We start from the raw sequence: 14332 nt of genomic DNA on the forward strand, positions 1-14332 counted from the left end.
ATATTTCTGATGTGATGTGAGCCAAATAAACAAGTGAAATGTTAGTATTTTATCCTCCTTGATTAGAAATTTGAGATGTGCTACCTTTTCCATATTTTTGGAACATGCCTACTGGATTTTGGGTTTAGCACTCTGCTGAGACTCCCATTGTTGAAGCTCAACCTCCTTCTCCAATTCAGTATAAACTTGTTCTATACAAATCTGTAATCTCTTAGCTCTCAGTAGCTATATTAATTTTTTCTCCACTTCAATCCTATGGCCTGTAAATGGCAAGCTGTGTTGTCAACGCAGAAAAAAATCAACTTACAACATGTATTCTTTGGAACGTAGCCAAAAAACTATTCACGAACAAAATCAAAACTATAGTGGAAATTATTCTTCAATAGTTCATCTTTCAATATGTGTGGTCATTTTGTCTGTATCTCTATCCTATGGTGTGCTGTTGGCATTTGACATTGGCCAAATTTTTTGGTACTAATAGCTGGTTGAAAGTGCAGATATTTTTGTGAAGATATTTGAAGACTGACTGAAAGAAAAACAGTTTGTTGGTTCGATACTAATGTTCTAAGGATGGTAAATGAGTCAATTTCAGTATTTACAATTAAACTATAACTTTAACTGATTTTCAAATTTTAATCACATTTAGACTAGTAGTCTACTGAAAACAGTAAAAACACATTTTAAAACCATTCAGTTTATTGTGAAGAGACATCAGTCATAACATCTTGAATCATCATCTCCTCTTAAACTAAAACTCATCTGAAAAGTAAAGATTAAGAATTATTGCTTATGTAAGGATAGAATATAGGCCTATCCAGAATGAATTAACCTATGCAGTATCACTGATATTTAAATATGAGTATTGATTATCTGAATTACGGCGCTGATTCATCAGGTGAGGTCAAAATTGGGGAAGAAAATAGTTAAAAAGTCAAAAGAGAGAAAATCTCCATTGAAACACAGTCAAATGAGCTTAAAGGGAACATCAGTGAATTTAAGATTGAAAGACAGGATATTTGATTCTCTGCACATGACATTAAAAAAACAACTATATGAAATAAATCTATATATGGTGCACTAACATAGCATGAAAAGTATAAATTGATCATGCAGAAAAGTAATTAGCTGTACTCATTTATATCCACCCCAGACAGTGTTTTTTTTTGGTAGCGTCCCCTTTAAGCCCACCAGGTAAAAATGTTAATTAAAAAATAAACAAAGATAAACATACGCATTTATTATCTATTTAACAGTATAATAATATAAACTGCATACAAAAATGTAAACTACACATGCTTATGTCATTGCAATGAACCACACTATGCAGCTATTGTATTGATGCAGCATGTGGTCTGTTTGCCAACATGCTAAAACTCATATTTTGATTTCAAAAGAAAAAATATTTCTAATTCAAGTAATATACTAACATATGTCTTACTCAGAACACTAATCAAGTAAATTTTGATAACAAATGAGTATTTACTAAACACGGGAGTAAAAGTATGCCAAACATTTCATCCTCCGAGGGTACCAAAATCATCACAAGTTTTTTGATACTTCTTCTGGGATCAGCAGGCACATGTCACACGTGCTTTGATAACTTAATATTGACAAATCTGATTGATTTACAATAAAAAGTGTCAACTCAGAAGTTGCAAGTGGGCTTATATGGTACATGGGCTTAATAGGGACGTTTATCCTACATTAGCTGGGTGTTGTTCATAACATAACATAATTGTGTAGCTATTAAACAGGGTTTTGTAAATGTTTTTCGCTTTTATTTTAGACCTGGTCTTTGTGCTCAGGACCACAGGACAACATAAAGGAGTACCTGCAGTTTAAGGTATCTGACAATATCTGTCACTCAGTAACTTACTATGAGTAACATCATTCATTAAAATCGTTGTAGTGCTTACAGTATTAGATCATTTTGTCAGAACACTGCTTAGCCTACATATTCAGACCTGCCAACTTGTACACATTTTGCGTTGCATGTACACATTTTGACATCAAAGTACGCTGATACGATTTGTCATTCTAAACTACGCAAAATCTGGTGGCGCCTGTGAGTTCAATTAATAAATGTATGGTTCAGTTGTGCATGTGCAGTACTCAAGTCCAACAGCAAGAGGCAGCAGCTTGTAGCTTGCCGAAAAGCAACAGAAGAAGAAGAGTTCCACCAGTCATAGCACCGGATTTATTCCTCTAGCCTTCACCCAAATATCAGCAGGGGTATGGTCCATACATCCATGATAAGGTCATACTTGACAAATACGTAATGACATTACAAGAGACTGCAAAGCGAAAGCAACATGTCACTGATTTTAACCCTTGCGATCCCCCCTCTTACTCCAGCTGGTTATTTCCTTAAGTGAGGACGCCACTTTTAACTCCTTTGTAAACGTGAACGTACTTGGGTGGATGTGGAAAGTTGAAATTGTGAATTGAGTTAAGTTAACGCAGACCTTCCAACTTTGGGAAAATATTTAACGTTAATAACGTTAGCCTAACGTTACGTAATTTGCAAGCTAGCTTGCAGGTGTGTGTAAAAGGTGGAATGGGCCTGTGGCCTGCTAGGTGTGTATGTGTTGGCACTGTACACTATAACTTTGCCTACTACAGGAAAATTTCAAGGAAACACCCCCTACTGCAAATTAAGTAGAATATGTAAGGAGGGATGTGATGACTTCTACAGTTTCAACAGCCATGTTCATATTCAGCCTGTATTGTCATTAGGTCATCATACCATTAAGTTACAGCCTTCCTATGATGAGAACTGTTGTATTAACCAGCTCTAAAATATTGATTTAATTGTAGCCACAAAATAGTCTGTTTAGGCTGGTTTGGGTTTTACAGCTACATTATCATCTTTTCAAATTAGCTAAAAATCATATTTTCAAAAATCAAATTGGCTTAAAGTTTGATTATTGTGGAGGTGTTAACAATATAAATATAGAAATGCAGCAGTAGTGGTAGGTTAGTGTGTAGCCTGAGTGAAATTGTGTTCCTTGGTGAACTATGTTTAGGCAGGTGAAAGACAAATGGACAAACAGCCATAAATGACCAACTAACAGTATCTGCAGATATTTCTGCAAACAATCTGTTATTGGTAGCAAGAATTTTCATATCAGTGCATCCCTCACATTTTTGTCAGTTTTTTGTCTATGCCGGGATATGGCAGAGGAGATCACCCACATAGTGCTGGGCAACATGTTACCTCAGGTCTGTTACATGATGCACGGCTTAGGATCTAGCAAGACTTCGACCACAGTGTAAGTCAAAAGCTTCCAATAAACTGCTGACGTTGGTCACAGCAGAGGTGACGAGGAGGGTGAACAGCTCGATTACCGAATTTTTGTTGTTGTGTAAAAGATGCCTGGTTGTTAAAACCTGTTTCTTTTCCTGTCAGATTTCATCAGATGAATTTCATGAGGACAGTCCCCGCGTCAAGGCATGATTTTGCCTATCCGAGGCTGTCGACCCAGTGACCAGTTATTTATAAAATAACAAGAGTAAGTCAAAAATTACATTTCGGTAACATTAAGTCATCAATCTGCAGAAATTATGACTCTATACTGTGTATACACTGGTGAAATGTTTGTTTTGCTTAACCATTCCCACTCTTTTCCTCCAGGCAGTGGGAGTTGTTGGCAACTGCCCACACTGATACCAATACCATCAGCTAACGTTAGCTGGGAGGCTAGCAGAGGCTAACTGGCTGTGCTTCCCTCCGGTCATGCTGCAGCTAAAGCTCCACTAGGATGTGGAAAGTTGAAATTGTGAATTGAGTTGAGTTAACGCAGACCTTCCAACTTTAGGAAAATATTTAATGTTAATAATATTAGCCTAACGTTACGTAATTTGCAAGCTAGCTTGCTTGTTCACCAGGCATTTAAGGTGGCAATGTAACGTTAGGACATATTGTCCATATGTCGCAGATAACGCTCCGTTAGCCTCCTAGCTAGCCCCGAATCTCCGTTTGGATCCAACCGGAGCACCGAGCCCCGGTTTGTTATTCAGGTCAGTGGAAAAGTGGGAAGTTGGAAGAAGCAGCAGGTCTGTCAGGCAGCTGAGTGAAGTGGAGCCTGCGGAGGAAGCACCGGTTAGCCCCGGTTTCATTACAGGCAGATTCACTCACTATAGTGGGTGAGGAAATAAAACCAATGACTCAATAAGTACAAACACTTAATTTATTCCTGTGGAGCCGACATGCAAACTGTTTTGGTTTAGTAAATTTCAGCTGTCAGTTAGCCTGGTTAGTCTGTGGACAGACTCTCAAGCCTGTCGGAGGCGTTTAGGGAGGAGCGAAAGAGTACCGCTGTAAATTAAAGGGGTTCGCTTGATTTGCAACACAAGACAAAACAAGAACACCATTACAAAATGACAATAATAAACAATAATCATTTTATCTCAATGATCTTGTTTTCATAATGTTGGAAGGCAAAATTATAATCAATATAAAGTTCGATTAATCGCACAGCCCTAGTATATATTGTTAATTACTTTTTATCTGGTTCAGTAGTGTTTAGTGATTTTCATGTGTGATCCATATATGCTAATTTGATGTTATTAGGGCAATCTATTAAGTTTCTTCCAATATTCCTAATAAGGCAGTAAGGAGGATTTTTTCTGAAATCTTAGATGATTGACAGATTTTGATAATCAGTTAATAAATTTAGTCATTTTACAAGCCAATATGCCGGTTTAGGTTTCTTAAATGTGAGCATTTGCTGTTTGTCTATTTTTATACCACTCTAAAATAATATCTTTGAGTTTTTAAGCTGTTGGTTGGACAAAATATTATATCTGAAGATGTCACTATGTTGTTAAAATGATCTGCAGTTTTATTAGTAGCCTAAGAGACAAATATCATAAAATCCAGACAAGTAAAACTGAAACTATCTGTGTGGCCTGATCAAGCGGCAACCTCCAGAGCTGAAAAGTGAAGCCAATGCGAAAGTGCCAAAAACCTGCATTCTATCTAATGGCCATCAAGGGGCGACTCCAGTGGTTGCAAAAAGAAGTCTGATTGTATGGAAGTCTATAAGAAAATGACCCTACTTCTCACTTGATTTATTACCTCAGTAAACTGTTTCCTAATGAGTTTATGGTCTCAATTGCTAGTTTCAAGTCTTCTCCAATACAGCATGGTGCTCATTTTATAATTTTAGAGTAAAATAGATGATAAAGCAGGGTATGCTTTAGGGCATGGCTACGTTGTGATTGACAAGTTGCCACCATGGTGACAATGTTGCTTACATAACGTAACCATTGCGTATAGGCATAGCTGCTGCCATTTCACAGTGTGTTTTCAGTTCACTAAAGTTAATTGTAACATTGTGGTCGCCTAAAAAAAGTCTTGTTCAGCGTTTGGTTGTAATAAAAGACACATCAATGAGTTGGATGATCAGTTTTTCTGGTGAGTACATTTTGTTTTAATGGTTTTAGGCCTGTTTTTCCCTAGTGAAAATTAGCATTAGCATTATCACTGTTAACCATGGCTTGTAAATGCATCATGCTAACGAAGCTAGCAGCTAGTGCTATGGTAAGCTCCACCCTCTCGTCCAAATATGGTCACTTCTGGCCCCAAAAATCAAACATGGCAACGGCCAAATCCAAGATGGCGATGGTCAAAATCGCTACACTCGAGACTTCAGAATGGCAGTTTGCAAACCAATGGGTGACATCACGGTGACTGCGTCCATATTTTCTGGACAGTTAGGTACGGCAACTCCACTTGGACAAATCACATGTCACCATCAAGGAGCAATGGAGGGCTAACAAACTGATGCAGGGCAGGTGTGGAGGGAAAAGCAGGCTGGGAACACAGGAGGAAAAACACAGGGCAAACTGAAAACCAAAAGCCCACCATGCACATGAATGAACACTGTAGTCACACTGAGCAGGAATAACAAACACGCTTCAATATGACATTGACAACCTTAGGGTCTTTAAAGAACTCAGACAGTCATTGCTGTTGTCATGAACATGAAACAATAAGTTTGACAAGTGGCCTGCATGTAACAACAAAAATAGGACTGAAAGACAACTGTTGCTCTTAGTTTCATTTCACTTTTGCACTTAGATTCTACGAGGGTCAGTGTGTAGTGAGCAACAGTCCTCAGTCACATTTCCTTAAGAAAACAGGAAAAGTCTGAAGGTATCTGGTGGATTTGGGGGATTATGGCAACCAAGGAACACAGAGTTTGGGATTGTTTGTCAGACAAAATAAGAAATTTTATGACCTCACCTTGTTCTGTAGGATACTGATGTTTTTTTACTGTTGTTGACTAAATGATTAATTGATTAATCAAGAAAATAATCAGCAGATTAATCCAAATGAGAATAGTCATCTGGAACGTAATCTTTTATCATCAGGGATTTCTTTAACAACTGGTTTTCCCTGTTTCGCTATGGATCAGTGAGCAATGAGATTAACAACAGTCAATAGTGGCAAAGCACAGTCAGACTATAAACAGAGTTTTTATTATTCTTTTTCAATTTCTAAATATCTTCATGTATTGTGTATTTGTTAATACGTTAGAAATCAGAATCTGAGTTTCCTCTGTGGCATCCTTGAACACACTGATCCAAATCAAACCAGTTCAACTTCCAGTCATTTGGATCAGGTAATCCAAATCTAAAATATTAAAATGTCCATTCAACTTTTGCAAAACTTGAAACATTTCGTAGGTTTGTTCTAATACCAAACTAGTTGCATAAATGTTTCCTCTTTCTTAAGTGTGGTGACATTTTCTAAACTCAAATGGGTTCAGGGAGGATGAAAGTTTGGTCTTGATCAAAAACTTTGTTTCTCTCAGCAGCAACACTTGTATCAGCATTAACATAATTCTGACAAAACTCATACTCCACCCAGTGTTCAGAGGTCTGAGTATATAAATACGGCCCCTCAATAACATCTGAGGATGTAGAACGGCTGCATTAAAAGAGCCAAAACTGTGAGAGCCTGTCAGTCATCAAACAGCTCTAGGAGAGGATCAATTCAATTCCTCTTTCTAACACTAGAGGGAACAAAACACCACAAAACTGTGATAATTGAGCCACTTGAGAAACTTGAGACAGACATTGAGATTAATTTAACACAACAAAAATGATTAAGATTTACAATAAAAGCATTTATCACCATAAACACAAGTGCAACACAATAGTGTAAGAGAAAGATATATCAAACAAAGAGCAAAACACCAGTTAAAGAAAGTGAGAAAATATAAATAAGTAATAAGTTTTTTTTAGAAATGTGAATTTATTGTGAGTGGTAAAGTCTCTTTTCATTTTAAGCTCAGGGATCATCTGATTAGCAGAACTGAGAGATTTTAAGTTACTATTTGCTCAAAACAATTCAGAAATATACTCAGAGAGCCTGACAGGTAAACTTTTATTATCCACTGGCAGCTAATGAAGAGAGGTCAACACTGGACTCATGTGCTCCCTGCACTCTGTCTTTGTCTGAAAGTTTAAAACATCTGGCAATAATAAAAGTCTGAAATTGAAATATAATTTGAGACCAGGAGATTTACTGATTGTTCTTTCAAAAGCAGTTGAAATATTGACAGACATATTTGAAATAGTCCCCAAATGCCCCATTATCTGTAGGTATTCTTTTTATTACAGCTGTTTTGTGATTGTTACAACATTTTTAGACATTTTTAGACCAAACAACTAATCAATTAATGGAGAAAATAATCAACGGATTAAATCTATAATGAAAATAATCGTTAGTTGCAGCCCAAGGTGACAGAAATCTTAGACATGGGTGTCTCAAAACAAATAAAACAAACTATCTGACCAACTGTGTCTGCATGACTGAATACCACTTGTAACCAGAGAGAATATACAGTATGTTTTTATTGTTTTATTTATATTTTTTGTAATTTGAGTGAGTAGGGTTATTATTATAGACTAATAATGCAGCTTTTGTCTTTGTTTCGTCCAGTTAAAGCTTATGCAATCAAAGCTGAATGTTGTCAATGTCAATGATAGAAGTCTGAAGGTACGCTCACTATTATCACTATTATCATTTACCCAGTGTCTTATAATCCCACATTAATGATGTATCTCTCTCTTATATGTTACTTATTCCTTTTTTCTTTTCTCTGTTTAGGTTTTCAGTGAAAGGTGCAGAAGCCACTACACGCCCCCGAAGGTGAAGTGAGGCTCTGCGTGACGAGAGGAGCCGCTTCACTCGATGGTTGAATCCAGACTGGAGCTGAAACTGTGACCTGCTGCTGCGTGCCGACTGCAGGCTGTTCACCACGCAGACCACTCTGACCTCTTCTCCACCTCACTCATATTCCATTGTGGTTATTGTGCTGCATTAACATCACTGTAAAACATCACTGTGTGGTTCTTTAATGAGAAACATTGTACAAAAAGAGTCTTTTTTTTAAAGATAATGAAATGTTTTCAAGTGAAGCTTGTTGTCTGTGATTTCATTTCATTTGAGATTTAATGTCAGCAATGTTTTGAAACTGGATTTCAGTCAGTGTTAGTCCCCTTCCTCGTTTTAGATCTGATGTATTGTATGATCTTAAGTATTTGTGAAATCTTTGTCCCCTCCAGAGCACCTGTCAGAAGTAACTGACAATAAGAAAATGTTTCCTGGTTTGTCATAACTCACAACAGGAGGATTTGATTACAGTTTCATTAAAAATAAAATACATTTTATATGAACACCATTTAAAAATAATTCAATTTGATGTCCATGAGAAAATCCAGTTCATTTGTGTTATATGGTGCAATTTAAACAACAGCCAGACTTAATCAGGTTAACGAGTCACCTTTTTTTATTTGTAACAATTTCTGCCCAGCAAGACGGCCTCTACTTTAAAACTCCATAGAAAAAAAGCAACAGTTGCAAGAATCACAACAAATCCTTTTTGTGTTTTTGATGCTTTCTTTATTCATTCTTTAGAAACACCAAAATGACTTTACTGCAGTGTAGATTGATTTCAGAACCAAGTATTTTGATAAGAGTTACTGAGCAGTTGAAACAGGTGATGTGATCGCTTTAAAAAGGTATGAGGGGGTCGTCTTTGGTGTGGCTCTCCTGTACACCTTTCAGTTCAACTGCTCCTCCATTACATGGAAGTGCTTCAGAGACACTCAGATGAATGTACTGGACTCCTCCTACATGAACCTGCAGGAAAGAGAGGAAAACAGGACATCTAGATGAATATATTTCTCTTGATTTCTTGTTGCGATGTCACAATGAATTCAGTCCATAATCAAGTTTGAAGTTTGTTTATTGTTACATGTCATTACACAAGTATAAGAGTAAGTAGTCTTAGGTTTCAGCTCCTCGACTATGTAGTGAGGAAAAAAATAAATATTTAAAATAAATCACATTATTCATTACCTTGATGAGGAAGTTTGTTCCAGCCACAATCTGCTCCCTGTATTTTACAGCTACGTATTCTTTGAAATTCTTCCCTGTTTTCTTTTCTACTTTGAGCACCTGTTTATAAAGGAAATAACCACAAATGCAGAAAGTGATGAACACCAGAGTGTCTGTGGAGATGTGAAGAAGGTAGTTTGATAACTCACCTGATCACAAAGCTCCTGAATTTCCTTAGTGGCATCTAATGTTGGACCGTATCCTCCAGGGACAGACATGATGAGGTTTGTTGAAGTTATCAAAGACGTCAGCTGTCTGGTTTTAAGAGTCTCAATGCAGGTGTTCAGTTTCAACTTTTCACATGTATTTATACTGTGTAACTACACCTGGAAGGTGGCTCCACTTCATGTTGGGTGGAGCTACATCTCATGACTGTAGTTATAGTTTTGTTGCTCTGTTGTGAATTCCTCCCCAAATTCCAGTTTACATTGTGGAATTTTACAAAATAACACCATGATCTCTGAACATTTCCTCCTTCTCAAGTTTGGTGAGCTGCCAAACCAAACTTAACGGAACATCCACAGCATGACTATTGTTGAGTAACATGCTTCTAATTAACAATATAAAAAATAGTTTTCATTTTCCACTCAATAAAGTTATTTCTTCATAGCCTATAGATCATTTTGACCACTTTGAAATAAACCAAAACAAGATTGCATGCAGTGAAATTTGTTTTTGAACACTAAAACGATTGCAACAAATGTAATGTTTTGATGTTTTTATGTTTCACTGTCTCACAATGCTGTTAAAACTCACTTTTAAACTACATTTAGGCTAATTTTAAAATCTTAAAGTCTGCAGCTGCACCACAATCCTGCTCACTCAGAAATATCAATATATAATCTCTAATATTACATTAAAAATATCACAGGGATGTTCAATCAATGCGACCAATTATGTCATGAGTTACATAAAGAATTAATCATTGGTTTTATATGTCTCAATCTTCATATAGACTTTTTAAAAATTAAACTGAGATTACACATTATGTGCAATAATTTCATTTCAGTGCAGGAAGTGCTCTAACAACCTGACAGGTGTGCACATATCAGTGTTATAAAAAAAAAGAACTCACACTCAAAAAGGACATGTATAGATTTTATTCTGAGCTGAGGGTGAATAGACGCTGTGTAATATTTGAATGAGAGCACTGCTGTTCAAGGAAAGTGTAAAGTTGTCAAAGATAGTCCTTGAGATAACACACTAATGGACTGAATGAATGAGGAAATTAAACAGCGTGTCTCACTACCTGACAATAAGAAAATGTTTCCTGGTTTGTCATAACTCACAACATGAGGATTTAATCACAGTTTGATAAGAAATACAATAGCTACATTTTTCATGAGCACCATTTAAAAGTAATTAAATTTGATATCCATGAGAAAATCCACTTCATTGGTATGGTGCAATTTAAACAACAGCCAGACTTAATCAGGTTAATGAGTCACCTTTTTTTGTTTGATGTCTCACTCTTTAAAAAGTGTGAGGGGGTCGTCTTTGGTTTTGTGCTGCTGTACACGAACGTCTGCAGGAAAAGAGAGGAAAACAGGACATCAAGATAAATACATTTCTCTTGATCTCTTGTTGCTGTGCATGACGGGATGTCAAAATCAATTCAGTCAATTTACAAACATCTGACGCTTTCTTTTAAAGAAATAATATCACATTATTAATTAGCTTGATGATGTAGTTCATTCCATTCACAAGCTGACTCCTGTATTTTACAGCTACGAATTCTTTGCACTTCTTCCCTGTTTTCACTTCTACTTCAGGCCTCACCTGTTTATAAAGGAAATAACCACAAATGTAGTCTGTGGAGATGTGAAGAAGGTAGTTTGATAACTCATCTAATCACAGAGCTTCTGAGTTTCCTCAGTGGCATCTATTGTCTTAGTGAATCCTCCAGTGATCGGCATGCTGAGGTTTGTTCAGGTTATCAAAGACGTCAGCTGTCTGGATGTTGTGGATGTTTCTGTTCTTACAATTTAGATTTTGATCACTTTGAATGGGTAAACAAGACCAAAAATTCAGTTTGTTTAAATGATAAATGCATATACTATTAAGGTCGGGCATCCAAATTCTCCCTAACACCATGATCTCTGAACATTTCCTCCTTCTCAAGTTTAGTGAGCTGCCAAACCAAACTGAACTAAACATCCACAGCATGCCTATTGTTGAGTAACATGCTCCTAAGTAACAATATAAAAAAGTAGTTGTCATTTTCCCCTCAACAAAATTATTTCTTCAAAGCCTATAGATCATTTTGACCACTTTGAAATAAACCAAAACAAGATTGCATGCAGTGAAATCTGTTTTTAACACTAGAACAATTGCAACAAATGTAACTTTTTGATTTTTTCTTTTTTTTTTTTAATATTCCATCACAAAATAAGTTATTCATGCTCCCCCCAACAATGAATGTCCTCATCTGTTGACACACACAAACCTGCATATACATTACTCTAAAAGAATACAGTAGTCTGTCGACTGCAGGCTGTTCACCACGCAGACCACTCTGACCTCTTCTCCACCTCACTCATATTCCATTGTGGTTATTGTGCTGCATTAACATCACTGTAAAACATCACTGTGTGGTTCTTGAATGAGAAACATTGTACAAAAAGTGTCTCTTTTTTTTTTAAAGATAATGAAATGTTTTCAAGTGAAGCTTGTTGTCTATGATTTCATTTCATTTTAGATTTAATGTCAGCAATGTCTTGAAACAAGATTTCAGTCAGTGTCAGTCCCCTTCCTCGTTTTAGATCTGATGTATTGTATGATCTTAAGTATTTGTGAAATCTTTGTCCCCTCCAGAGCACCTGTCAGAAGTAACTGACAATGAGAAAATGTTTTCTGGTTTGTCATAACTCACAACAGGAGGATTTGATTACAGTTTCATTAAAAATAAAATACATTTTTCATGAACACCATTTAAAAATAATTCAATTTGATGTCCATGAGAAAATCCAGTTCATTTGTGTTATATGGTGCAATTTAAACAACAGCCAGACTTAATCAGGTTAACGAGTCACCTTTTTTTATTTGTAACAATTTCTGCCCAGCAAGACGGCCTCTACTTTAAAACTCCATAGAGAAAAAGCAACAGTTGCAAGAATCACAACAAATCCTTTTTGTGTTTTTGATGCTTTCTTTATTCATTCTTTAGAAACACCAAAATGACTTTACTGCAGTGTAGATTGATTTCAGAACCAAGTATTTTGATAAGAGTTACTGAGCAGTTGAAACAGGTGATGTGATCACTTTAAAAAAGGCACGAGGGGGTCGTCTTTGGTGTGGTCGTCCTGTACACCGTTCAGTTCAACTGCTCCTCCATTACATGGAAGTGCTTCAAAGACACTCAGATGAATGTACTGGACTCCTCCTACATGAACCTGCAGGAAAGAGAGGAAAACAGGACATCTAGATGAATATAGTTCTCTTGATTTCTTGTTGCGATGTCACAATGAATTCAGTTCATAATCAAGTTTGAAGTTTGTTTATTGTTACATGTCATTACACAAGTATAAGAGTAAGTAGTCTTAGGTTTCAGCTCCTCGACTATGTAGTGAGGAAAAAAATAAATATTTAAAATAAATCACATTATTCATTACCTTGATGAGGAAGTTTGTTCCAGCCACAATCTGCTCCCTGTATTTTACAGCTACGTATTCTTTGAAATTCTTCCCTGTTTTCTTTTCTACTTTGAGCACCTGTTTATAAAGGAAATAACCACAAATGCAGAAAGTGATGAACACCAGAGTGTCTGTGGAGATGTGAAGAAGGTAGTTTGTAACTCACCTGATCACAAAGCTTCTGAATTTCCTTAGTGGCATCTAATGTTGGACCGTATCCTCCAGGGACAGACATGATGAGGTTTGTTGAAGTTATCAAAGACGTCAGCTGTCTGGTTTTAAGAGTCTCAATGCAGGTGTTCAGTTTCAACTTTTCACATGTATTTATACTGTGTAACTACACCTGGAAGGTGGCTCCACTTCATGTTGGGTGGAGCTACATCTCATGACTGTAGTTATAGTTTTGTTGCTCTGTTGTGAATTCCTCCCCAAATTCCAGTTTACATTGTGGAATTTTACAAAATAACACCATGATCTCTGAACATTTCCTCCTTCTCAAGTTTGGTGAGCTGCCAAACCAAACTGAACGGAACATCCACAGCATGACTATTGTTGAGTAACATGCTTCTAATTAACAATATAAAAAATAGTTTTCATTTTCCCCTCAATAAAGTTATTTCTTCATAGCCTATAGATCATTTTGACCACTTTGAAATAAACCAAAACAAGATTGCATGCAGTGAAATTTGTTTTTGAACACTAAAACGATTGCAACAAATGTAATGTTTTGATGTTTTTATGTTTCACTGCAATGCCGTTAAAACTCACTTTTAAACTACATTTAGGCTAATTTTAAAATCTTAGTCTGCAGCTGCACCACAATCCTGCTCACTCAGAAATATCAATATATAATCTCTAATATTACATTAAAAATATCACAGGGATGTTCAATCAATGCGACCAATTATGTCATGAGTTACATAAAGAATTAATCATTGGTTTTATATGTCTCAATCTTCATATAGACTTTTTAAAAATTAAACTGAGATTACACATTATGTGCAATAATTTAATTTCAGTGCAGGAAGTGCTCTAACAACCTGACAGGTGTGCACATATCAGTGTTATAAAAAAAAAGAACTCACACTCAAAAAGGACATGTATAGATTTTATTCTGAGCTGAGGGTGAATAGACGCTGTGTAATATTTGAATGAGAGCACTGCTGTTCAAGGAAAGTGTAAAGTTGTCAAAGACAGTCCTTGAGATAACACACTAATGGACTGAATGAATGAGGAAATTAAACAGCGTGTCTCACTACCTGACAATAAGAAAATGTTTCCTGGT

At 36.3% G+C, this 14332-nt stretch overlaps 1 protein-coding gene and 1 long non-coding RNA gene across 5 annotated transcripts; one reads left to right on the plus strand and one right to left on the minus strand.

Annotated features, from left to right (window-relative positions):
- The first annotated feature begins 3934 nt into the window (after positions 1 to 3934).
- Positions 3935 to 8433, plus strand: LOC122972530. 4 transcript variants are annotated; one of them, XR_006399766.1, is made up of 3 exons: positions 3935 to 4020; positions 6545 to 6629; positions 8123 to 8433. It is a non-coding gene; the product is annotated as an uncharacterized LOC122972530 (long non-coding RNA). The 4 variants fall into 4 exon arrangements; XR_006399764.1 differs by lacking the exon at positions 6545 to 6629 and adding an exon at positions 7955 to 8011; XR_006399765.1 differs by lacking the exon at positions 3935 to 4020 and adding an exon at positions 7955 to 8011 and having other exon boundaries at positions 6597 to 6629.
- A 4116-nt stretch (positions 8434 to 12549) lies between these two features.
- LOC122972525 (cystatin-B-like) lies at positions 12550 to 13626 on the minus strand. The gene is made up of 3 exons (XM_044339701.1): positions 13214 to 13626; positions 13027 to 13125; positions 12550 to 12807 (listed from the first exon to the last, which is right to left on the minus strand). The coding sequence occupies exons 1-3, from the start codon at positions 13280 to 13282 to the stop codon at positions 12673 to 12675; spliced, it is 303 nt and encodes a 100-aa protein (XP_044195636.1). The 5' UTR covers positions 13283 to 13626; the 3' UTR covers positions 12550 to 12672.
- Positions 13627 to 14332: the final 706 nt, after the last annotated feature.

This window comes from Thunnus albacares, chromosome 21 (genome assembly GCF_914725855.1).
Source record: "Thunnus albacares chromosome 21, fThuAlb1.1, whole genome shotgun sequence".
Taxonomy (NCBI): Eukaryota; Metazoa; Chordata; class Actinopteri; order Scombriformes; family Scombridae; genus Thunnus; species Thunnus albacares.